The following is a 27,188-nucleotide window of genomic DNA, read 5'->3' on the forward strand; positions in this document are numbered from 1 at the left end:
ACCAATGTCATATTAAACCCTATGGATTAAGAATGGGATGTCACTGAAGTTCATATGTGAGTCATGGCAGGTGAGCGAATACTTTTGGCGATATAGTGTGATCCTCATTTACATTTATCCTACAACAGAGACAGCCTTTAACTCACCCTCATACTACTCATAAGTCATATTAATTGATTTATTGACATAAGTAAACCATGATGCCCTTATTGCCTAAAGCTAAACTATGATCCTGTTTATTTTCTGCTCTGCTGAAAACACATAAATCAATATTCAGAATATATCATACAATATTCATTCCATGTATTCTATGTAAGAAAATCCTCTCTTATTGATGAAAGAGATAAGTAATTGTTTGTGTATATTGAGAGTGGAAAAAGGAGAGCAACACACCACACTGTTTGTGTCTAACCTTATATTATCAGAAACAGTTTGAGATTGCTTCTAACGGTTTACATTCAATCAGATCAGATGGAATCATTCAGGACTTTCAGTTTTTTCTTTTGTTTTGTCTGTGTTTATGTTGTTATGAGGAAATGTTATTCCAGTTATAAAATCAGACATGACTCAGCAGATGTCAGTCAGCGTGGAAGGGATTGATGAGGGAGAGGTAATAAACCCTTCAGCAGTTTTCTGACTCTCACCTGTTCAGAGGTGAGTCTCTGTCCTTCACATGAAGCTCTCTGTCTCTTTCTACTGCTGAGATGAAAACCATGACACGTGTGTTAACGTGAGTGCACACTTGCATAGATTTACAATCCAATGGCAAATGACCTGATAAGATCAGTTACAACTTCACATATGTAGCTGGATATTTATACTAAGTTTATTTTTCGTGTTAAAGCATTCAATCATGTACCACTGGGGGAGCGTGGAGGCACTCCAGGTGAGATTGAGATTTTGAAATATATGCAGTGAATTTGAAAATTTGTATCCATGCAAAATATCAGTACATCATCATTATCGAGTTCAAAAACTGTATATTATATTTAGAAGGCTTTTCAATGTTGTTATCCTAAAAAAAAACATAAAATAATAATAATAATAATAATAATAATAATAATAATAAAAATAATAATAATAATAATAAAAATCACCTGTCAATCACCCATTTTTTTTTAAAGAAATGTTAATCTGTAACTACGCTCATGATTCAAGTTTGAGAAGAGATCTTTATTATGATCCCCACAGAGCTGTTAACTGTAAATCTTTATTTGTAGCTAAGTTAGTTATTTATTTTTTTAAACCAGTGTTTTGTTCTGTTTTTATTTCCAAATAGCCAAAGAGAGACCTGCAAATGGAAAGTGTTTTAACACTCAAGGAGTTTTAAATGGTTTGGTGCCTGTTCAGTCTTTGTTTTAACTGCATTAGTTTCAATACCCACATTTTGGTGATTAAGAACTTTTGCCATGACTTTAGCCTTGCATTATGGACATTTAAAATGTTTGAAAAATAAACAATTTAAATGCTTGGAATTTGCCCCCTGGCTACATTTCATTCACAGTCCCAATTACCCAATTACAGCCGGGTTAGCCTCCAGGTTCTCCGCGACCCCTAACGGTATAGAAAATGGATGGATGGACATTTCATTCATTAAGAGGTTGTTCGTCACTAGAAACAGACCAAACTCACCTGCTTAAGCCTAATGTTGCTGTGGGGCGATATTCGCAATTTGTAATAAGTAAAGCTACTTTTGCCATGATAATGAAGTCATTTCTCAAGATCTCTGCATAAATGGCAAAAATGTACATATAATTATGGGAAAAGATGGTGTAAATCAGTCGTTTCTGTCCCTTCATTTTTCATAACTTTTGATTTTGGTTCGATATGCTCCAACTGCAACATATTCAATTTACTCAACGTGGGCTGTTGAAATTTTTTGGGAAGTTTGGGTCATGATTTGTAGTAAAACAGTCTGTTGGGTCCTGAGGCCAGACCAGTTGAGAACCAGTGATTTAGATTCATTTTAACGTCGATGGATGATGACTTTTAAGATCCGTTGAGGACTTCTTTTCACTCTTCTGGATCTTTGCAGAGCAAATTTTACAACCACTGTCGTGTTATCCTCCCAGTACTAAATAACTCCACCGTCTTGTTAGCCTCTTAGCACTGAGGTTGCTCCCTCTTCTTCTCTGGTGCTTAACAGCAGGTCATGTACCTCGGCGCCACCTACTGTTTCAGAATGTGTAGTCTTGTGAGAAAGAGAACAAACACCTTTATTATTGGTGGATTTTAATGGTTAATATTTTATTATCAGGATAATAAAAATATGTCATTTCTAGTTAACAGAAACGTGTTTTGTCAAGAATCAGCTGTACATTTCATGTCCAGCATTTCCAGTTTGGAGACATTTAGCTAAGGTCTATTGCTTCTTGAGTTATACGCAAGGTTTTAGCAGGAAGTTAGCTCGATTGTATCACATTAGATCACAGGTGTCAAACTCAAGGCCCGGGGGTCAAATCTGGCCCATGGATCAGTTGAATCCGGCCCCCAAGATGATCTCATATTTCTGTTCTAACTGGCCAATCAGTCTGAGGTCTGCAGATTTCCTCAAGTATAAAAATGTGAAATGATCCTTGATGATTTAAGATATCCTTGTGAAGTCACAAAATCTGTAAAGGTAAGGAGTAAAAATATTTAGATAAGAAGTCGGGAACGTGGGAAAATAAACTGATTTGTGTTTTAATTTCACATTTTCAATTTAGCATTTCACAATTAGGACTCAGACTTTGGATTTTAACTTTTAATTTCATACTTTGAACATTTCAACTCATAATTTTGACTTCTCGTATAATATTTTGAGATTCATAGTTCTAATTTTTAAGAGATATTTTGACCTTTTTAATCAATTATTTTGTGTTTTACCTCATATTTTCAACTCCAAACTTTGACTTCATAATACCATAGTTTGGCCTTTTAGACTCACAATTTCAAATTTTGAATCATATTTTGACTTTAATTTCATGATTATGAATTTCATTTCAAATTTTGAACTTTTAAACTCACAATTTAGACTTATTTCTAATATATTTGCCATAAAAAAACATTATTTTTCAATTTCAATTTCGTGTTTTGATAAATTTACCTTTGTCAGTTTGTGAGCCTTTAAACTTATCATTGAACTTTTAAATGTCAAAATCATTTATCATCATTGCTAAGGTTTTGTTTTTTGTTTTTTGTTTTTTTTGGCATATTTTATTACTGGTGAAACAAGGTCGACAGTTTCTGGTTAAAAAGGTGACCCTGTTAGGCCCTCAGGTTAGTCCTGAATCCAGAGTCCGGCCCCTGCTGTGACTGAGTTTGACATCCCAGTATTAGACAGCCTGAAAAGAAGCACTAGACGCCGGTTCTCACACAAGACTTTCTGTCATGTTTACAGTTACCAGTGTTACACATTCACCATGTGTATCCTAGCAGCCAGGGTTCAAGTCTGACCTCACGCACTTTTCCTGCTTGCATTCCCACTTTCTCTGCTGATTTCCTCCTCTAGCCACCTTTCCTAAACCCACTACATAAAGGGAAAACAATAATAGTAGCACCCATGTCAAAGAAAATCAAAGCAGTAGAAATGTAAAACTGTTCGCTGCTTGTGGGGAAATGAGGCAGTGAAAGCAAGAAAAATGCAAAATTAATACTCAAGTTGGAGCACCAAATCATTTAAGCTGACAATGTGCTTTGATTGCTGAGCTCGAGCTTTAATGAAGATCTCAGTGGTCATGAATGGGAGAATATAACTTCAGCACAGGTGTTATAGAGGTTTCCTACTTCCATTTCCTTTGAATTTCATTTTAAAATTTGATCAGGATGTTGGTGGTCAGGGAACTAAAGCCTCCATGCTCCTAAACCAGCTCCAGAATTAAAACCTCATGCATGCCTGTGTTTGTTTGTTTTGCTGTTTTCTAATGTAAGAGGTTAACTGCACAGTCTTAAATAAAGAAATGCATCAGTGCTAATAAATTTAATTTACTGTAGAGGTTAACCTTCTTGACCACACAGCCCTCTGGAGTACCCGTCTTATATTTCATCATCGTGCCCTGGAGCAGCCCATCCTTAAATCTTTCCCAAAAAATACATCTCTGCATGTTTCCTGCTAATTCTTTTAAATGACCCCAGTGAGAAGAATCAGGACTAAAGATAGAATCATGATTCTGTTTTGTAGCTTCACTGGAAGTCAAAAATGCCCTCCATCTGCCAGCTTAGCTCCTTTTCTATAATCTACTGGAAGCCGTGAGATTTTGTTGTGGGAGCTTCCCTGACCCACCAAGCGTGATTGAAAACTTCCACGGCTTTGTTGTTGAGCAAACTTTTCAGTGAAAATCCCATCATGTAATCGCCCTGGGGGGTGAGGGCGACCTGCCCGGCTGTCACTGCTGCAGAATGACGCCGTTTCTCCAGGAGGCAGAGCCAATAAGGTACAACTGGGAGGACTGACCAGGTGGCCAAGATTTATCCACAAAGCTGGTACGTCTGCTGATTAGTTCCTCTGTAAGGGCCTGAGGACAGTAACCACTGCTTTATTAGATCATTACTGGTTAAAATCAGGGACTTTTGGAAGGCCAAGCATTAACAAATACACATCCTGGTTCAGTGCCAGATCCTGAGTGGAAGACGTTCTTTGCACAAACTGGAATTTAATGCACCGATATAAAACTCCTTCATTTTAAATTGTTATTTCAACATCAGCCACTGTATTGATATTTGATTCCCTGTGTTTCTGAGTTCTTTCCAGTTCTATTTTGCTGTTTCCTCCCTTGTGTTTGCTTGTGTTTTTGCAACATTTCTTTTTCTGTGTTTTTGTGTTTGATTTAAGATTTAAGATGTTTTGGTTTGGGTAAATAGGTTATTTTTGTTAGAGCTGTGATTGGGTCCTTTTCCTTGTTTTGTTTGTTTTACCTTGAACCATGACACAACTAAACACTCTGGCCCGGTGGTTTTCAACTGGTGGGTCAGGGCCCAAAAGTGGGCCACAAAGCTACTTCCACTGGGTCGTGAATGTGTGCTGAGAAAAAAGGTATGGAAGTTCAAAGTGGAAATACTGTACAGTACATCTTACAGTACTACAACATTTGTTGTTTCCTATGATGATAAGTGAACTTCAGCATTTGTCTCAGGATGTCTAAGTGTGTATCTTATTTTCTTTGGATAACTTATCTGGTTTTCCCAAGATAAGAGAAAAATCCTCAAGAAATGACCAACTTTCAACCCAATGCCTCAGAAAAATGGAGTACAATGAGATGCATGCATGTCCTCTTCTTTATTCAGTTCTGTTTTGTCCCATTTGGGGTCCAAAAATCCACATTTTCATTATACAAGTTTGAGTGGCTGTTTTTTTTAAGATTTGGGTCACAATTTCTCTGAAGGAGGTGTTGGTGGGTCCTGATGCCTGACCAGTTGAGAACCACTGTTTTAGCCCATTTTCACAGAGCATCCTGGTTTCCTCCAGGTGTAACTTTGGCAGTAGTTCACAGCTTTATAGCACTAGATCACACACCAATCTTCAGCCAAAAAGAAGACAGTTTGTCCATCTAAGTACTGTTTGACGGATAGATGAAACTGAAGAAAGTGGGCCACAATATGCACAGAAAGTGAACAGTTGTTGTTTTTTTGTTTTTTTTTTTCTTTTAAAGGACATGGTTTTCCCTGTGACAGTGACGTCCCCTTACCAGAAAGTGGCACAGAGTCACGCAGCACTGCTGCCTCAGAGCGATCTTTAGAGGTGGAGGATTTTTCCCCTCCAGAATCCCCTGAAGCAGGCTGTGGAGTAATGGCGGACCTTGTTGGTCCTGAGCACTACCTGTTTGGGTCACTGGCTCCAGCACCGGCGTTACTTAAGCCAGAGCACTCAGAGCCGAGCGGTGCAGGAGATGGGAGTGGTCTCTGAATGGTAAAGTTGGTTAGAGGCGGTAACATTCTACCTTTCATATAGAGTTTGTGACGTAGAAACCTATGTCATACTTTCACATTTGTGAAAGAATGGGTCACTCTCAGGAGCTCAGTGAATTCCAGCGTGGTACTGTGATAGGATGCCACCTGTGCAACAAGTCCAGGGGTAAAATTTCCTTGCTCCTAAATATTCCACAGTCAACTGTCAGTGGTATTATAACAAAGTGGAAGCCATTGGGAATGACAGCATCTCAGCCACAAAGTGGTAGGCCACGTAAAATGACGGAGCTGGGTCAGCGGATGCTGAGGCACATAGTGCGAAGAGGGTGCCAACTTTCTGCATTGTCAGTTGCTACAAACCTCCAAACTTCATGTGGCCTTCAGATTAGCTCAAGAACAGTGGTAGAGAGCTTCATGGAATGGGTTCCCATGGCCGAGAAGCTGCATCCAAGCCATACATCACCAAGTGCAATGCAAAGCGTCGGATGCAGTGATGTAAAGCACACCTCCACCGGACTCTAGGGCAGTGGAGATGTGTTTTCTGAAGTGACGAATGACGATTCTCCATCTGGCAATCTGATGGATGAGTCTGGGTGGTTGCCTGGAGAACGGTACTTGTCTGACTGCATTGTGCCAAGTGTAAAGTTTGGTGGAGGGGGCATTATGGTGTGGGCTTGTTTTTCAGGAGCTGGGCTTGGCCCCTTAGTTCCAGTGAAAGGAACTCTGAATGCTTCAACATACCAAGAGATTTTGGACAATTCCATGCTCCCAACTTTGTGGGAACAGTTTCGGGATGGCCCCTTCCTGTTCCAACATGACTGTGCACCAGTGCACAAAGCAAGGTCCATAAAGACATGGATGAGAGAGTTTGGTGTGGATCAACTTGACTGGCCTGCACAGAGTCCTGACCTCAACCTGATAGAACACCTTTGGGATGAATAAGGGCGGAGACTGAGAGCCAGGCCTTCTCATCCAACATCAGTGTGTGATCCACAAATGCGCTTCTGGAAGAATGGTGAAAAATTCCCATAAACACACTCCTAAACCTTGTGGAAAGCCTTCCCATAAGAGTTGAAGCTGTTATAGCTGCTAAGGGTGGACCGACGTCATATTAAACCCTATGGATTAAGAATGGGATGTCACTGAAGTTCACATGCAAGTCAAGGCAGGTGAGCTAATATTTTTGGCAATATGGTGCATAACTGATATTGATTGATAACTATGAGCAACACCTTTTGTTTCCACAGTGGCTAGTAACAATGACAGCACTGAATTGTTGAAATGTTGACATTTTATCTCACCATCACACTGAAGACATACCTCTTAACAGCTGAAAAGTCAGTGTTGCATTTACTGAATCAATTTGATGCACTTTGTCACCATTACTTGTCACCCAACAGCCCATTGTGAGCTAATTAGAATCAGATATTTATTACAGCAGCCAAATTGACACACATTCAGGCACCATTCCTGCCAATTACACACAATTATTCACAAAGGACAGAGCATGGTGGGCTATCAGAGGGAACCTGTAAATTCCACTCTAAAGAGAAATTGGCAGACGTTTTCCTTCCCGTGTGATCTACATTTCCAAAAAAACCCGAATGAAATATTCAAGCCTGAGCCTCGCTGAATGATCCTGATTATTCAGCCTTGCACATCTGCCTTAGTCGGTCCTCGCAGCAGGTTTCTGTAAGTGAGAATGCTGCTGCTTCTTGTTGCCCTGGACTCTGTTAATAAAACAACCCTGTGAAAATAAAACAACATCCTGGGTATGAAATCACTCAGACACAGCTCTGTTTCACTGAAAACATATTGCCAGGTCCTGAAAACATTTAACCCTCCACAAAGCTGTGTGAATTGGCTCACTGAAATATTTTTGGACTGCAGATCTGAGTTAGAAATGCTGACTGTGCCAGGCTGGAAGGAAAGCTGTGTATCACTATTTCAATCTCCCCGCTAGGTACCACTTTAGCTCTGGAGGCATACTGAAATGATATCCTCAGAGTGATGTTACCAACATGGCAATAGATTCCTGAAAGCATTAATGACTACATCAAATAAATTAGAGCCAGGGCAGACGTCTAAAATAGCAAACTATTTATCAATTAATCAATCAGCTTCCGTTTGGAACACATCCAATGGTATTTTTTCAATATTTGAAGGGTATTTTTGGACATCTGCTTATACTTAACTGTGGTAAGAGAGTGGGAGACAGTGTGCACCAAACAGCGTTTCTCCTGTTTCAGACTGGCTGCATGTTTTGCTGCATGCAGCGGCCATGTGTGTCCGCTCCAGCATGCACCGTCACAGCTTTCATTCCAGGATGATGTGTGCTCACTGGCTCTCTGCTGTCACAGTCCTGATCCTCATATCACAGTAAATCTCCTTAAAGGTGACTTGTTTCATTGTATAGGCGAAATTAGCCGGGAAAAATTCATAAAAGAAAGGCTCCTGTCCAAACTAGGGGAGTTTCTTCACAGTAATATTAAACTAGGCTTTTATTTTGAAAAGCACAAACTGTCCAGGGAATCCAAGAGCTCCCAAAAACTTGGGGAAGTTCTTTTTCTATTCCAACATGTCTAATCCAGTGTGCAAAGCAAGGACTATAAAGACATGGCTGTGTGAGTTCACTGTGGAGGGACTTGACTAGCCAGCACAGAGCCCTGACCTCAACCACATCAAGCTCCTTTGGGATGAACTGGAATGGAGATTGCAATCCAGGCCTTCTCGTCCAGTAAGTAATGAGACAGCGCCTGAACTCATAAATGCTTTACACCAGGGGTCATCAAGTAGATTAACATAAGGGCCAGATTTAGTCTTGGCAGAAACTCTGGGGGCCTGACTTTCAAGTAGACCAAAATGTAATCACAATTTTTGCCACTTCTAAACCAATTTTTGCCACTTTTCACCCATTTCCCACTCTTAATGCTGCGTTTGATTGTACTCAGAACTTGGAAAAATCCATGTTGGAAATTCCGACTTCCGAGGTAAATGCGTTTCATTGCATTAGCTCGGAAAACGTGGCCGGTCGCAGTAAGCTGATGTTTGTTTTTATGTTTTTGGAGGATCAAAAATTACTGTTGGGGAAATACATTAGCTACTTGAGGGAGAGAGAGAGAAAGAGGAACGTCATATGCTGCAAGTATGACTTGAACTCACCAGCGAGGGGAATCCTGCATGCGTCATACAGGCATCAAAGCGAGCTGTGCAGAGGCCTGTGCTGTAGTAACACAAATGCTAAATTAGACGACACATAAAAGGAAAAGTTGAGGAGAAAGTGACTCTCATGGTGTGTGACATCATTTTGCTACGTCATTCCGACCGACTCGGGCTGCTTGGATCCTACCCGAATTTCCGAGTTGGAGTCCCAAGCTCAAGGGCCGTTCTATTGCACTTTTTTAATCCGGAGGTCGGATTTATCCGAGTTCTGAGTACAATCAAACGCAGCATAATTCCCCTTTTATGCAACTTACTTGCTAATTATTGCCCCTGTGTGCTACTCATTAGCACCTTTCCACTAACCGTGCCAAGCTATTTTTGCTATATGTTTGACACTTTTTGCCCCTTTTTGATACTTCAACCCAATTTTTGTCACTCCTTAAGCCCTTTTAAACCACTTTTCCTGCATGTTTTATCTCTTTTATCCATTTTTTCAAATTTTCTTGCATTTTTTCCACTTTTTAACCCATTTTCATTACTTTTTGCACTTTTTTGCTAATTCTAAGCCATTTTTGATACTTCCTTCCCCATTTTTGCCTCTTTTACCAATTTTTGCAACATTTTAACCTCTTTTCACCACTGTTCCTGCCATTTTTTGGTCCTTTTGTCCCACACTGCAACCCATTTTGCCACTAATCATCCATTTTTACCACTCTCTTTACTCATTTTCACCACTTTATCTGTCAATTTTTTCAACATTTCTGTCAACTTTGACCCTTTTTTAAAAAATATTTACCAATAATGGCTGGCAAGTAAATTTCTATAAAGAACAATCAAATGTTTAGTCATACTAAAACTATTTCAATATTATATGTTTTCAGGGCGTATTTAACAACAGCAAACATTTAAAGCCAACAACATCTTATTTACTCCTTTTCTGAATTTAATGATCTGCTAGGGGCCAGACAGAAAGCTTTGGGGGGCCTGATATGGCCCCCGGGCCTCCAGTTGATGATCGGTGCTCTACAGAATGAATGGGCACAAAATCCCACAAAAATACTCCAAAATCTTGTGGAAAACCTTCCAACACAAGTGTAGGCTGTTATAGCTGCTAAAGGGAGGGCAACTTCATATGAGTGTGAGCACAATGTCAGCCTTTGTCTACATAGTGTATTTTACTTAAATATCCTCTAAATCAATGTCTTTCTAGTTATTCTTTTCCTGTTCCTAGGAAAGCCATCTGGTCTCTAGAATCTCGCTGCCTAAGACGTGCACTGACACAGGACGTCTGAAAGCCCTGCTTGTTGACATGAATGCCAAAAAGAAGATCAAGCTGTAATGCAGCATTTGCAGGGCCACCATAACCTGATACGCCAGATAGAACATTTCATATTTCCTTTAAATGTTTCACTGTCAACAGTGAGATAGTAGCTGGCATGCACAGCCCCAAAATGAACTCTTGCCACCATAACTGCTTAATATTAGTGGAGCCAGTTGGTGAAACAATTTCACACCAGAGCTGGAAAGGTCAAAAATGCATTTACTACCCACAAAAGATTTCAGCGTAGTTCATTGCACTTCTTCTTTTACTTTTGATAAAACTGCAACAACAGCATCATCAGTGCTCATCGCTCCACAGGCAACCATTGTATACCAGCCCACGATGGGTTAGGGTAGAAATGCCATTACAAATCAGCAAACAGGTATTTAAAGCTGCTGGTGCCTAGGATCCTCCAGAGGCTTGCAGTCGTGCATAAACCTACTATTCAGCCACCCCTAACCAATGCTCACAAGCAGAAATGGTTGCAGTTGGTCCAGAAATACATGAAAACTCATTTTCAAACAGTCTTGTTTACTGATGAGTGCCGTGTAACCCTGAATGGTCCAGATGGAGGAGTAGTGGATGGTTGATGCATGGCCACCATGTCCCGACAAGGTTGTGATGTCAACGAGGAGGAGGCGGAGTCATGTTTTGGGCCAGAATCATGGGGAGAGAGCTGGTAGGCTCCTTTAGGATCCCTGAAAGTGTGACAATGACCTTGGCAAAGTATACAGAGTTTCTGATTGACCACTTTCTTCCATGGTATAAAAAGAAGAACCGTGCCTTCAGTAGCAAAATTATCTTCATTCATGACAATGCACCATCTCATGCTGCAAAGAATACCTCTGTGTCATTGGCTGCTATGGGCATAAAAGGAGACAAACTCAGAAAAAAAAAAAAAAAAATCAGAGAAAAATATCATTTGCATAATATTTTGGAATGCCCCATGTCTAATAATCCTTAAAGCAGGCAGCCAATCCTCCTGCATCTCTCCCTCCCTTATTCCAATACACAACTCTATCTTCTAAATAAAGGCATAGTAGCTAAAAATAAATCTATAAAAAGGTGATAGATACTGATTGAAGCAAAATAGCATCTTCACTGGGGAGAAGAAATGCTTAGTAAGGAGGCATCAACACCTGTCACTTTCAGCCTATCTCTTTTCTGTACGTAGCTCTAATCACAGCTGTAAACTGCCATGCTGCAACCCCTCCTCCCACTTTGAGCCCTTTAAGTCCTCTGCATTGCTGCCACCTCGATGCTGAAGGACACACAGAGTCCTCAAATCCAAAGGAACATAAATGTAGATGCTATATTAGCTGTGCTTTATCAGTCATTGTTGTATTGAATGGTTTGTTTTACTTTAATGAGGATAATAATGCCAATCACTGAGACAAAAACATGAGTAAAGTCAACAAATCAAAACATTATGATTCTGCAGCTGCAGTGAGTCTTGTTCCTCATGTTCTTCCACGAGAGAGGATTATAGAAAATATCAAATTAAACAAGTGTGATCCAGTGAGTCAGTGTGGCATCTATGTACATGTCTCACATCATGCACACATCACCAGCCTCAGTGTGCTCCAGGTGTGAAGCGAATAGCTGTCAAACACACAGACAATGCTATCGAACAGCAGCTCCACCATCCTTATTCCCACCTGCAGAATCTGGACCAGAATGATGTCCTTTGATTTCTCCGATGCTTTCAACCCTATCCAACCTCTCCTGCTCGTGGGGGGAGAAGCTGAGAGCGATGCTGCTGGATAGCGTGGTGTCCTGGATTAAGGTCTGGCGCTCTCTGACTGGCAGCAGCTCCTCTTCCTGCAGGGCAGTATTGATGCGGCGTGGATCAGCACAGCGACACCCCAGGTTACTGCATTGTTCGCTCACAACTTCCCTGCTTTAAAGATTCATCTCAGGGTCATGGCAGCTTCACAGACTCCTCTATTGAGGGATGCAAAGGTTAGGGCAAGAGAGGAGAAGTGAAGTGTGCCGAAGAGTCTTGCGTTCTGCCACAGGGGGCATCATTTGCCAATCAGGGTAGCCAAGCTGCACAAAGTGGATTTCAGCTTGTCATAAAAATCAGAAAAGTACTTGAATTCTCTCCGAGTGGAAGCTTCTGTGAGGACAATCCTGTTTGTGTTGATCACAGACTCCAAGGATGATTCTATCTTATGCATGAACATCTAAAATTTCCTCAAGGAAAAGTTCATCCTGCAACCTTTAAAATGACAAAACCTATGCTATGAATATTTTCACTGAGTACCTAACCTAACTCAAATATTTCCACCATTTTTCAAAGCCAGAGACATCCTTAACTTTGCATGGTTGTAAAGAAAAAGCCTTGTCCACCGTGACATGAAGACATGTTAATCATTGCTGTGAAAACACAGAATGTTGAGAAGCAGACACTCATGAAAAGTGGCTGAAAATGAAGCCAAAACTGCAGCTCCTCCAGGCTTCACTAGCAGGGATGGAGACTCAAACCTGGCTACATGAAAACTCTGCTCTGTATTTTTCAAAACTCTTGAATCAATCATGTTTTAGCTTGTCAATTGCTTATATACCCTCACAGGTTTCCAATGTCAATCAAACCAAATTGTGCCCCCTTCAGCTGCATTAAGAGAAAGAGGATTACAGCTTAGCATGGATCACAACACTGGCTTTGGCTGCTACAGGACCATTTTCTTCTTCATCTGCACTAATATGTGCAGAGAAGTATTGCCAAACTTTGTACGAGGTCCTGTTAGGTTTACCAATCTGCATAAGACTGTGTCTAAAAGTTGTGGTTAAATTTCAGAAAAATGTTCATCGACTGTACTGAAAAGACTTTGAATATCCCACCATCTACATGCCATGATATCATCAACAGATTCAGAGAATCTGGAGAAGTCTGTGTGCAAGGGATGAAGCTGAAAGTCAATATTGGATGTTCAAGATCCGCCCATATAAACAGTCATGATTCTGTCCTGAAAATCACTGCACAGGCTCAGGAACACTTCCAGAAATCATCGTCTGTAAACCCCGTTGGCCATACCATCCACAAATGCAAGTTAAAGATGTATCATGCAAAGAAGAAGTCATATGTGAACAGGATCCAGAAACGACGCCATCTTCTCCTGGCCGGAGCTCATTTAACATGGACTGAGACAAAATGGAAAACTGTTCTGTGGTCAGATAAATAACAATGGGAAATTCTCTCAGGACACTCAAGACGCCATGTCCTGCAGACTAAAGAGGCGAGGGACCATCCAGCTTGTTATCCTGGCTCAGTTCTAAAGCCTGCATCTGGAGTCTATGGTGTGGGCAGCTTACACATCTGGAAAGGAACTATCAACGCTGAAGAGTAGAGAGAGGATTTAGAGCAACACATGTTCCCATCCAGACAATGTCTCTCTCAGGGAAGGCCTTGGCTATATCAGCAAGACAATGCTAAACCACAGACCACATCCATCACAACAGGGTGGCTTCACAATAGACAGGTCCTGGTGCTGAACAGGCCTACCTGCAGTCCAAACCTTTCACCAACAGAATCATAAAAAGAAACATATGGCAAAGAAGACTGGGGGTAAGCTGATCATTGGCTTGACTGATATTTAGTATTTGGCCAGTTATCTAACCTGACGCACATCCATCTGGTTAACCACTCATAGACGGTGTTTTGGAAAGGGCAGAGTCTTTGAAAAAAAAAAACACTGAGGGTGATTGGACGACCGTTCTGTCTATCAAATCTTTATGGCTCAATCAGAGCAACAAGACATGTGATGTTGTAGCCACTAACGAGGGGCGCCGCTACTAAGGAGTAAAATCAATAGAGAACTGCACAACACAAACCATGGCGACTGTAGACATGTCAGTGCATGACTTTCAATGTTTTTTGAAAAGAAAAAAACTCACTGCTGTTCTTATTTCTTCTTTTAATGAAGAAATGTTGTCAAGTTCTGATAAAACTGGCGCTTTAGCAGCGTCCATGCAATTGTCTTCCGCTGACTGGTCCTGTCACTTCTAACAGGGTCCAAACTGTTCAGACAAAAACAGGACGAATCTATCTGCTTTGCAAGGTTACCAGTTGTTGGTATCTGCACATAACTTTATTCATTAAAACATGCGCTCGTGTCACTTTCTCACTGCTTTATTTTCACTCTCCCCGTCTCACCAAATGTCCCGTATACAACACAGTCTGACTGGTTCAATATCATATGAGTATTAGCCAGTTAACCCTTAATCCTGGGTAGCACTGACACGGTAAGCACATAGCTTCACCTCCTGTTTTCCTGTTTCTACTGTGTTGCTCTGTGCTGTGTCTCATGCCGATAGCCTGTGGGCTGATTCATTAGCTTTCCTTCATTTATTTTAATCACATAAATGATCTTTTGCCACGTTGCGCACATTTTGTAAATCCATGTAAATAAATAAATTGCGAATAAATGCATATCAGTTCCAAAATGAGTTTCAAGAACTACTAATAATTGCTTACCAGTATTAGCCCTGAAGAAACAATATTGGTCGACCACTAAAGAAGACTGCTGAGCAGAGAGAATCCTACATGAGACAAGAATGGAAAAACATTCCTCTCTTAAAACTCTCCTCACTTTTCAGACATTTACAGGCTGTCGTTAACCCTTAGATGCATGACCTACCAGTACCTACACTCTTCCATGAGTGGGGTCAAAAATGACCCCAATTAGAACGAATGCCTTTTAGGACGTAAACTTAAGAAATTTCTTTCATTTTGGTTAAAGATGATTTTTTTTTATTAGGTTTTGGTCAACAAAAGAATTATTTCATGTTTGACATGTTCATTTATCACTTTTATTAACATTTTATCACAAAAAAGCTTTGAGAAAAGTAAAAAAGAAAAAAAAAAAAAAAGCTAAACATCCAGAAATAATCCCAGCATGAGAATGATTAGTAATAATACTAAGTCTTCCTTTTACAAAGATTTGGTTTGATACTACATTACTGAATCATTTTCATAAACTACAGGAAATGATGAGATGTGATGAAAGCACTTGAGATGTTAAGAGGTATTTCAAACTGTTTAACCACCAATGATGAATGTTACTGATCATTAATTATTGATCACTGATCAGAACAAGGTCCATAAATGTCATTAACTAGAGGCTGACTCTCCTGAACAGAGTTGTCAAACTCAAGGCCTGGTCCAGTTCTACCTGGCCCAGTAAGGTCTGCAGATTTCCTCCAGTATAAAAACCTAAACTTAGCCTTGATTATTTAAAATATCCTTGTCATAAAATGTAGAAAAAGTAAAAACACTTAGAATCAGGAATGTGAGAAAAAAAATAAATTGTGTTCAGGTTCATGATTGTGGCTGTTCATTTCATATATTAACCTTTTAATTTCACAACTTTAAATATTAAGTCATATTTTGACCTTTTCAATTTATGATTTTTAATTTTATCTCAAATTTGGACTTTTTAACTCATAATTTTAAGTTTTTATGTCATATTTTGAGCTTATAGAGTTTCAGTTTTAAATATCAAGTCATATTTTGACCTCTAAAACCTTACTTTCATTTTTAATCCTATATTTTACCTATTAGAATCATGATTTTAAATTTTATCTTACATTTTTAAACCCATGAATTTAAATTTAATCTAATATTTTGACCATTATAAACCTTGATTTTGATTTTTTTATGGTTTTATGGAATTAGATGTGTGGATGGACAGTAAATGTATACCTGACAGTCACAGTTGATAAAAATCAAAGGTTCCTGGGGTTAACCTTTGAAATTCCATAGAAAATGCTTGGGGTCATTTTTGACCCCACGTATGGAAAAGTGTGGTACTGATACAAAAAATACAAGTACTTAAAAAAATATAACAATTAGATACAAATCTAAATGGCCTCATGTCAAAGACAACCTATTTGAGGAATACATGGAAGAGTAAACGATAAAAAATTAAAATTACAAGGATATCGCCAAAAAACAACCACTGGGGTCATTTTTGACCCCACTTATGCATCTAAGGGTTAAAGAAGAGGGAATGCTCCACAGTGGTAAACATGACCCCATCCCTACTTTTTTTTTTTTTTGATAAGTGTTGCTGCCATCAAATTCAAAGTTAGCTAAAATTTTTCAAAAAATAGTGAAAATGTCTGTTTCTCAGCATCTGATGTTTTTAATGCTCTGTTGTGAATAAATACGGGTTTATGAGATTTAACAATTATTGCATTCTGTCATATTTGAATTTTTTTTTTTTTTTTTTTACAGCATCCCAATTTTATTAAAAAAATAAATAAATTGCTGTAGTAAAGCCATCTGTCCGCTTCTTAACAAAAGCTTTTTTGCCATTTCTGCTGATTTCAAAATTGGATTTTTATTTTCATCACTTTGATTGACAAACCTCTCTGAAGGCCACTTTCCTTCTAGATGAAGTTTTGGATAACCAAAACATGGGTGAATGAGAACCTACACAGACAATCAGTTTAGTTTATTTTTTTCCCTGTATCGTCCGTTTTTGGATTTTATTGCTAGAGAGAGGCATTGCTGCTTTTTTCAGTCTGTTTTTTCAAACTCCGTCCTGTAGGACTGATTTAGAAATACAGGTACTTGTTAAAGAAATTCCTCTAAAACTAAGCAGAGATTTATTTTCTTCATTAGATTAAGACCAGAGCTGCAGGCTGAAATCTACTCAGAGTTAAAGTTTAAAAAAATAAATAAATACTTTCTACCCTCTCTTTGTGTTAAAATCTAATGAAATCGTACAGTAACATATTTGACTTGCCAGACAAAATGTGATAGTGAAAATATTGCCAGTTAACTTTGGACAACTTGACAAACCATTTATAGAAGCGTGGTGTTTGAAGTGTTGGGTCTACTCTGAAGCCTTCTTTAACATCAGTTGTTTCTTTCATTTCTTTGGCTCCACGTTCCTCCTGTTTCTGCCAGACATCCCGTTTACTAGATTCTTCCTATGCCCCAATTTCCCTCTTTTATCTCTTTCATCTTAATATTGGATTTGTTGTCTGTCTTGCCAGATTTGCATAGATTTATATGCAAAGAAATCTGCTTTTCTTTGGACATGTTTTTGTTGTGTGATATCTGTTGTGAATGATATGCGCTGATTGATTCCCAAAGGAGAACGGGCGTTTCCACACCTAATCTTTAACGAGCATGTTTACCAAGTTGGTGCAGTTTGTGTGCTGGTACAAAAGCTGTCAGTCGAACCCTGGTGAGGACCAAAGTAACACACCGAAACCTTTTAAAAATGATCATCTTTGTAATTTTCTTCTCACCAAAATGAGATAATTATATTAAAATTGCAACATGCTGCAGTGGCTTAGCTAAAGTATGCTGAAAGGAATAATAGACAGAGTTATGGACCTTAATCATGATGAATGCATAAACTCTGACAGCCTTTAAAATAATAATCAAACAAACAAAAAGCTTAAAAACAAAGCATATGTGTTTAAAGGTAGATTTTTTAAATAATAAACAGTAAATTCTACAAATAGGATCTGTGCTTTGTTCATGTTGTCTGCCTCTGCTCATCTCTGCAGATTGAGCTGCTGAAATGCATTCTTTCAGTGGATCCAACAGACTTCTTAAAAAGTTTCTGTTAATCAGCAGAGGCCGGCACACATTTGTAATGGCAGAGAATGAAGGCATGATTAACAGAGTGTGAGAAAGACTCTGTTCTCTGAGGCTGCACCAGGCCGAGGGGACAAGGACTGAACTGAACTCTGTCTATGACAACGCCTCCCCTGCCCCCTGTGAGCCCAAGCCGCTGCTGCTACAGCGCACATTCACCTTCCACCTCATCTACCCAGAGTGCATCAGCAGGCTGTTCAAACAGTGATCAGACTGTACAGTAATTCTTCTCCAAATACTCCATATCTCAGGCAGCGAGGAGCTGAACTGTGCTGCCCTGCACTGACAGAGAGAGGAACTGAAGGTACACACTCTTATAGGCATGCTAATGTGAATACATTACCAAGTCGTCTCATTACAACACAATACAGGAGCTCTGAGAGCTCACTGTGTCTGAATTTTAACTGTAAAATGAAGGCAGGAATGTTGTCGGGCTCTTTAACACCTCGCAGATGTGTAGAACTGATGAGCATATGTGGAAAATCAAACTTTCACATCATTACTGCACCACACACTCTGGCAGGATCTCTTACATCGGTTTTATCTCTTGTATTATTTATTATTCATGCACCTGCTGTTTTTTCCACTTCAATAACTTCACTGCTTTAACTTCAGTTTGCATTAGGGCTGTTGAACTTCATCATTTCTATGATTCATCCTGATGTAGATGTGGACGACTCTGTAAAACATCAGTGACAGAACAAAAATCCATTATTATGCATTGATGTTCTCAGGCTGACCAGCTAAATCTGGGTCTATATTATGTATTTCTATTGATTTAGGGCAGGGGTTCTCAATTCTGGGGCCAGGACCCCATTGGGAGTCGCGAGACACTGAGAGTGGGTCTCAGGTTGCCTTATAAAAACTAAGAACATGTTTGAATTACACTGTTGCCACTTTACACCAATTTTACCAGTTTTAACACGTTTTAGCCACTTAAAACTCTTTTGTTGTCCATTTTAAACACTTTCCACCACTTTTTTTCTGCCTGTTTTTGCCACTTCTAAACTAAATCTTGTCACTCTCTGCCTATTGTTGGCTCTGTTTACATATTATTGCCACTGTTAACCCCTTTTACCACTTTTTACGTCACATTTCACAATGTGATATGCCCAGCTTCTGACTTTTTCTGCCTCAGGTAACCCTTTCTTGCCAGTTTATATAATTTTTCATCCCATTTCACCAAATTTCGACCCATTGTTGCCACTTTAATGCCATTTCAGCCACAATTAAATCCCATTTCACCATTTTATATGCCCATTTTTGCCTCTTTAACCCATTTTTGCCTTTTTAGTTGTTTGTTTAATTTTTGGCATTTCTAACCCATATCTGCTACTTTAAAAATCTAATTTCACCACCTTTTCTAGCATTTTTGCCATTATTAGCCCATTTTAGCTTTTTTTAACATATTTTAATTCTGTTTTTAACAAAAGGATTTACATTTTGAGAGGGCTATTTACTACTGAAATTATTCAAAATTGTTTCTTTGATAAGAGTGATTATTATGCAGGTTAAATATAAAACACCACAGCTTAACTTTACAATGGACCATGATTTTGCTGGCCCCCAGTTTGGCTGGGCTCTGGAAAGCTCTCCCATTTTTCCCCTTAATGAGCAGCCTTGTCTCCACATGACTATTCTTGAATGTGCATGGCGGTGTTCAGCCACCTTCAGGTACAGTGGGGGTCCCCGGTCACTGGCACTTTTGTTTTTGGGGCCACGGGCTGCAAAGGTTGAGAACCCCTGATTTAGGGCATAAAGCAGTTTATGTTGGACTTGATACTGATGGCATCAATTTAAAAAAGGGAGTTTATACTTATCTGATCACGCCAGAAAGCAACCATGAGCAAAATAAAGACAACTGAGGATGCATTTATAGTGGTGCCTGATGATACTCAACAGTGGATTGTAATCCTGAAGATAGACAGTCTTAGACTGCTTACTATGAACACAAGATGTAGAATTTTTGCACTAAATTCATGTAAAAAAAATCACCACTTCTTTGTTAAATTCTTCAATTTTAGAGCTGTGACAGGTCGTCTTGTCTGCATTGACAGACTTTATTGCTGCATTGAAAGACCAAGTGCTACTTAGAAGACTGCCTCTAAAGGAAATGTGAACTGTGACAGGAAGCTGCTGTTCTGTTGCTGTATCTCCATCATGTTGCATGATTATTCTCTGAAATTGGCTCCAAGGTTGCTCGTCCAAGCTCTCCTCATTTGTCTGGACTTCAGTGCCTTGGAGGGTGGTTTAATAAAAGGTTTGGGAGGAGCAGGGTAGCAGAGAATCTCCCTGCTTCCCTCATCTTTTGTTATTGTTTTGATTGAGAGGGCTTTGCCTGTGGAATTTGCATATTAAGCATTAAATTGTAAGACATCTTTTGCATAAACTGTGTAAACTTTCTCAGTACAATGCAGTGCTGGGCCATGCAGGTAGAGCACCACACAAAGTGATTCAGAGGATGCTATATTCTGATTATTTCGCCACCTTTTGCTAATGCTTCAGATAACTTCTGAATAAGTTCTGGAGTGATGCTGCTGAGTGTCTCTGCTCCTCCCTCACAGCATCAACTCCAGCATCCTGTTAAATTCACCATTCTGCAAACATATTGTATTAAGTCCCTTTATCATCTCATTAAAATATACACATCATGGTCTTTAGCATCAAAAGTTATTCTTTTTGTTGACTGAGAAATTATGCCTTTTTTTTCATCATGATGTCAATAAATATCAATATAATCCTGGTTATGATTTTTGTCATATTTGAGCAGCCCTAATCTTAGCTGTGTACCTGGGAAAAAAAAGTGGGCACAAAGAGACTGTCTCTTTGCTTTGTCGTGTTTGCACAGTCTGAGGTCCAGTGTGTAAATTTTCCAATAAAAATGTCTAATTTGTCAAAAATGATCAGAAATTTGGAATGTAAATTCTCACATAAAGTCGATGTTGGGTAATAATGTGTGTTTATGAGGATTCTGGACAATCATGCGATCATAACTTTGATTTAAAGCATAATTGAAATAATGAGTCTACTTGCTTGGATATCAAGAAAAATGCAGAGAATAATGATGGTTCTGAAGTGTGTATTTCTCAACTCATAACATATAAACATTAAGTAGCATTAAAATAAATTAATCAAATCTGAAGTTTTTACAGTATTTCTTTGAAGAATCAGTTAATATTTTCCAAAATGGAAGTTCTATTCAGTTGAAAAATAATTGCAGCCTTTTGTGCAACTGTGTAATTGCACAGCCTGACATTGCAATTGCGAGTGCAATTAGATTAATAGTGCAACATGGTGGGTCATGATTTACAACTGGGTGAGAAGCAGCAGTCTAAAGTGGTTCCAAAACCTTTTTACCTTGGAGCGACCTGCAGTTGTATCCAAAAAAACCCCTATGAACAAAAGTCAGCTTTCACTTTCACTAAAAAAGCAGGTCAGAGCAGAACATGTTTATCACAAAAGATATTTGCTAAAAACTGATGAAATTTTGCCATTTGACAACCTGAGAGCAGACAAAACCTTGCACCCTATCTGAGAATTTTAGTGCCCCCCCAAGGGTGTCCTGGACCCCAGGTTAGGAACCAATGATCCAAGGGTCACTGAGAGCTAGCTTGAGTTTCATCTGACTGCATAAAATTGGGGAGAGAACACGTGAAGTGTTCCCATTTTAGGGGTGTGGACTTTGCTTGATTGCATTGATATATCTATATCTATATATATAGATATAGATATATATATTCATATATATCTATATCTATATATATAGATATATATCTATATATCTATATATATATAGATATATATCTATATATATAGTTTTTTAATGCAATAAAATCAGACCTTTATGACACATTTGTTGCAAAAGCTCAAATTCGATAGGGATGCACAACATTATTGGCATGATATCATCACAACGCAAAAATATCAGCATCAACAGATTTTTTCTGATATCTAAAACCCACTCATTGGCTGTAAATATCCCATATTGACTGTAAACATTAGACGTATCTATGAATAAGTACAACGAGTTTTAGGCTTGATCAGAATTATATGAGCCAGTAGGAAGACTCAGGATGTTCAGAGGCACGGGTGAAAATGATAAAAACCACACCTGCTATGTGCAGTGGAGCACCATTGTTAAAAAAGTTGTCATTTACAGTGAAATTGTTAGAAATCTTGGTTTAGATTCCATGTTTTCCGTTATGATTATACCAACGACACGTCTGTTAAAACTGAAGAGGACTAGCAAACCAAGTTAACATGATTGAACAAAGATTTACAAGGGGAGATATCAGTGAATATGAAATTTATACGTAGAAGCTTACAGCTCTTTATTGCATTTTTTTCACTCTTGGACATTTGGTATTGTCCACTGAGAGGACACAGAGCCCTCAGGAAGACAACCGTAACAGGCACTTTAATCAACTAGTTTCCACTGGAAGGAGAGCACACAGAAATTAACCCAGGATTGACCATTTAAAAGGCAACCTTGTCATAAAATGCCCACTCAGAAGGAACTTAAAGGTCACATATTTTACCCTTTTAAGACACATTTATATTGGCCTCAATAGTCCACAAAACATGCCTGTAAAGTCTGTAGCTAAAAAACAATCCAATATTGGATTTTTGCATGTCTAAAAACCCTTCTGCTCAGAACGAGCTGTTTTTGTGTCTGTAGCTTTAAATGTTACTGAGCTGTCTGACTCCGCCCCTCTCGGGATATGGATGCTGCTCAATGGAGGGTGGAACATTCTCTTAACCAGGGGGTGGGGCTAACTCCCCAAATGACATCATGAGGGGAAATAAGAACAGCTTGTTTCAACACACATTTTCTGAAAGGGGTGTGTGTGTGTGTGTGTGTGTGTGTGTGTGTGTGTCGGGGGGGTGGGGTGGAGGCAGATTCTTGGGGGGATTGTGGACAGGTCAGAGGCACATGTTTTTGCTAGAAAAGTCTGATAAAGTGTATTTTGTATAATATGTGACCTTTAAGAGGGCACTTTGTTAAATTTTGTCTATATAGGGGGACCACATTTGGCCCTTTGGCAACATTTTATCATATTATCTTCCATAGGGGCGTACATGAGGTGTGATTTCTGAAACATAAGGGCACCAAGGGGGCTGATTGCCCCCCTGGCCCCCCTCTGAGTCCACCAGTGACTTAAGTGGAAGTCATTTTCTTTGCTTATCCCCATTCCAAAAACTTAAAAGTCTATTCTGAGGACTCAAATTTTAGGTCTGAAATACATCAGCATATATCTGTAATAAAATGTGGATCAGCTAGAATGAATTTATAAATACTGGCATGTCAGATATCTGCAAAAACTCACTATCAAGCATCCCTTCAAATTTCTATTTATCGTGCAGCCCTAGACCATCCCTGTCAAACGGATTATACCATAAATAAAAAGGAAAATGCAATGAGGAAGGAGAAGATAAGGAAGAACTGTGGCATGCGATAAATCCACACAGTTAAACCCTTCACTGCTGTAGAAGTACGCACATGAGATCTGATGTGTAAAATATGACATGTCTTCATAAGAGAGTCATCGGAATATGAAAGTGACAGCACATTAAGGGTTAACTGCTCCAGAAATAAGAATCTAAGCCCTGTGGATGAGTCTCTCTCCAGTCTCCTTAAACATTTGACCAAGTGTAACGAAAACAACACGGCCTTGAAAATGAAAGTCATAATTGCATTTGTAGCACACGCTCCAATCAATAGGAACACAACCCCTCCCAAAGCTGGCTGTGAGTGAGTCTCAGCTCTGTGCATCCTCAACAAGACATTAACCAACCCAATCAATAACATTCAAGGGCAATGAGCACGAGACGCTGCACAGCGAGCTCACAGCAGAGCAACTTGCAAAAGGCACACAGGCAGAGAACTATGAGCGCTTCACATTCATGTGGTGAGAAAACACCAGCATTTCGGTGTTTTTCTTCAGGTTTCGATGACCTTTAGTAACTCCAGGAGCGCTGCTCATGATCAGCTCCAACACTGAGACACAGAAGTCAGTCCTCATGGCGCACAGAGACACAGACCAGCAGCGCTGTGGAATAAAAACAGTTCGACTTACTTTAACACGGCGCTGTCTCCTTGTCTCACGGTGATGTTGTCCTTTAATACAGAATCCCCGCTCCTGGCTGGAACTCCTGCAGGTACAAGGAATAACAATTTAAGTCCGAGGACGACAAGGCATCTCCCAGGCACCGCTAGATAACCATTAATTCCCATGTTTCCTTTTCTCTGTCACTGCGCAACTTCCAAGAAAACTTGATATTCCTTTCTGCGTCTTCAGCAGCAGAGCGCAAATTCTAATCCACAAATAAGATGCTGAATCTGGCACTGGAGCTGTGAACGACCTGCTTTAGTCCAAGTAAACAGGCTTCTTATGAAATACTGTCCGTGTCGACAGGAAAAAAAAGTGTCTTTGCGCACCAGCAGCCGCTCTAGGAAACTGACTCCAGAGGAGAGAAAAGCGCAGCGTTTCACGGAGAAATGTGCACCGTCTCCTCCGCTCCAAACTGTTCTATCGCCGTGAAATGGATGCTCTCACACAGATGCATCAGCCAACACTCCTTATGTTTGTTTTTCTCTCTCTCCCCCCGTGTTCGCCTCCCTCTCTGTCGTCTGGATGAGACTCTGTAAAGCTGCGTACTCACAGCAAAAGCCGGAATTCGCTTCAGTATCTTTTCTCGCTAAGTAGGCTACAGCTCCTCAAGTACTCTCTCTCTCCCTCTCGCTCTCTCACTCTCTCGCTCTATCTCTCTCTCTCTCTCTCTCTTAATCGCCAGGTAGCATCTCTTGCCTGTACCATCAGGACCATATGGTGCGCAGCCTGCAGTGTTCCCAAACTGAGGTCCAGGGACCTCCAGTGAGTCCTTAATCCTTATCCTACCAACATGTGAACATAGAGGGACCACACAGCGATGCCCAAAGCCACAAAAAGCCTTCTGTAACAAACAAGCTTCACAGTGAGGGTTAACATATCAGAACAAAACATTATGACATGGCACCTGGAGGGAAATGACCGTTCTGCTGAGGCTGATGGTAATTTACAGTTATATTTCTTATTTTTTAAAAGTAAAGAAAAAGTACACATTTGTCTCCTTGTACCATCCTCAGACACAGCAGAATTTTTGAGATAATTGTCAAAATGTCCACTGAAGTTTAAGACATTTGCTTGAAATGTTGGGAGCAGTGGTGTGCACGGGGGTGCAGGGTCAGTCGCCCCGACCCATTTGTTGAAAAACACGTGCTAAAGTGCCCTTAAGAGCCAAAACACACACTAAACTGCCCTCTTGGGAGCCAACAAGCATGCTAAAGTGCCCTCTTGGCAGCCAAAAAACATGCTAAAGTGCCCTCGAGAGCAAAAATGCATGTTAAAGTGCCCTTGAATGCCAAAACACACACTAAACTGCCCTCTTGGGAGCCAAAATGCATGTTAAAGTGCCCTCTTTGCAGCCAAAATACACGCTAAAGTGCCCTTGAACGCCAAAACACACACTAAACTGCCCTCTTGGCAGCCAAAACACACACTAAAGTGCCCTCGAGAGCCAAATTGCATGCTAAAGTGCTCTCTTGGGAGCCAAAACACAAGCTAAAGTGCCCTCTTGGGAGCCAAAACACACACTAAACTGCCCTCTTGGGAGCAAAAACACAAGCTAAAGTGCCCTCTTGGGAGCCAAAACTCATGCTTAAGTGCCCTCCTGGTTGGCAAAACACACTAAACTGCCCTCTTGGCTGGTTAAAACATGATAAACTGCCCACTTGGGTGGCAAAAAGGCGTGTTTAAGTACCCTCCTCATTGGCAAAACACACTAAACTGCCCTCTTGGTGAAAAACAAACACTAAACTCCAGAAGACCATTAATACTATGAAACATTACTGTTGCAATGACTTTTATGTTGGGCCCATTGAGCCAGAACTATACCTCACAGAACCAGTTTGGATTATCTGGTGCTAATATGGTGTTAAAATACACTAGAATACAGGAAATGGCTTCTACTTAATTGAAAATGTTCAGTGGAAGACCCCCAGACCCCCTAGGGATTTATTTATTTATTTCTGTGTTCTTCACAGTCCAACGTTGAATCTTCACTGTTCTTGTAGATGCTGATCCCAACTACAAACTAACTTGAGTAGTCTGTCTAGTTAGTCTGTTTTAAGGCTATATAATGTGCCATTTGTAGAACATATAAACATGTCTAAAGTGCCCTCGAAAACACGCCAAACTTAGCGCCCTCTTCAGTGGTGAGAACATGCTGCGTGTGCCCTTTTTTTCTTTTTCCCCCTGCCCTTGAAAAAGTCTGTGCACGCCACTGGTTGGGAGGATTTATTACTGAAATTTCAGGAATTCTGATGAAATCTGAAGGAAATTGCATGAGAAATTATTGGGACATTTTTTGGGAAACTTTCAAGTATTTTTATTGAAATATTGAATATTTTAGAGGGTTTTGTTGAAAGTTATAGGGGGATTTGCCGTGGAATTTTTGGGCATTTTCATGGGAAATGAGTTTTTCAAATGTTTGTGGGATTTAGTCTCAAAGTTTTCCAGAGGGAGCTGGATGTAGGCGACTACGGTGGCGTATTGCATTCACTTGAATATAAAAAAAAAAAACTCCTGTTTTTTGACATAACTATCTCGTAAAAAAAGGAATTTATTTATTTTGGATTTATTTATATTTGACTTTCCTGTTTGTACGAGATACTGCCTCCTCTGTTACCATCAAGCATAAAGAGAACAGGTCAAGCAAACAGTTAGCTGACACAATTTGGCGTGAAACATACCTAAAACACATTAAAAAGCCTACCTTACCTGTATTTACCCCGCACCTCACATTACTGGCTGATAAATGCAGCAACCAGTCATGCAGGAGAGCGTCAGGGGGAATCCTGTTTTTATGAGCTAGTATCTCGTAAAAACACACTAAATGTTGTATTGTCAGGTCATGTGTTTGACCTTTTTGGTATCCTAACAATTACCCGAACCCTAAACAGAAGTAAAATCTGATTTTATTTAAAATTGTTGCATGTATTTCTGTTCTGATATATACCACGTCCCAGATGACAGAGTGGTCATCAGAAATGTACAGTCTGCAGCCAGACTCTTGGAACGAATGACTTACTGCTGGAAGGAGTGTTTTACAAAATGCTTGTACAAGTTAATCAATAAGAAACTAACTGCTACAGAAAAACTGGCA

At 39.7% G+C, this 27,188-nt stretch overlaps 1 protein-coding gene across 2 annotated transcripts in view; it reads right to left on the bottom strand.

Annotated features, from left to right (window-relative positions):
- The window catches only part of opcml (opioid binding protein/cell adhesion molecule-like), a 449,122-nt gene that overhangs the window by 414,593 nt on the left and 7,341 nt on the right, over positions 1-27,188 (bottom strand). The window contains exon 2 of one of the 2 annotated variants that reach the window (XM_041800529.1): positions 24,062-24,137. Coding sequence is in view for 1 of the 2 variants with exons in the window: in XM_041800528.1 (XP_041656462.1) it covers positions 24,062-24,219 (158 nt within the window). In the remaining variant the exon portion in view is untranslated. Of the gene's footprint in view, positions 1-24,061; positions 24,683-27,188 lie in introns of those variants that run through there. The other variant, XM_041800528.1, reaches the window with a different exon arrangement.

Source organism: Cheilinus undulatus, linkage group 12, assembly GCF_018320785.1.
Source record: "Cheilinus undulatus linkage group 12, ASM1832078v1, whole genome shotgun sequence".
Classification (NCBI taxonomy): Eukaryota; Metazoa; Chordata; class Actinopteri; order Labriformes; family Labridae; genus Cheilinus; species Cheilinus undulatus.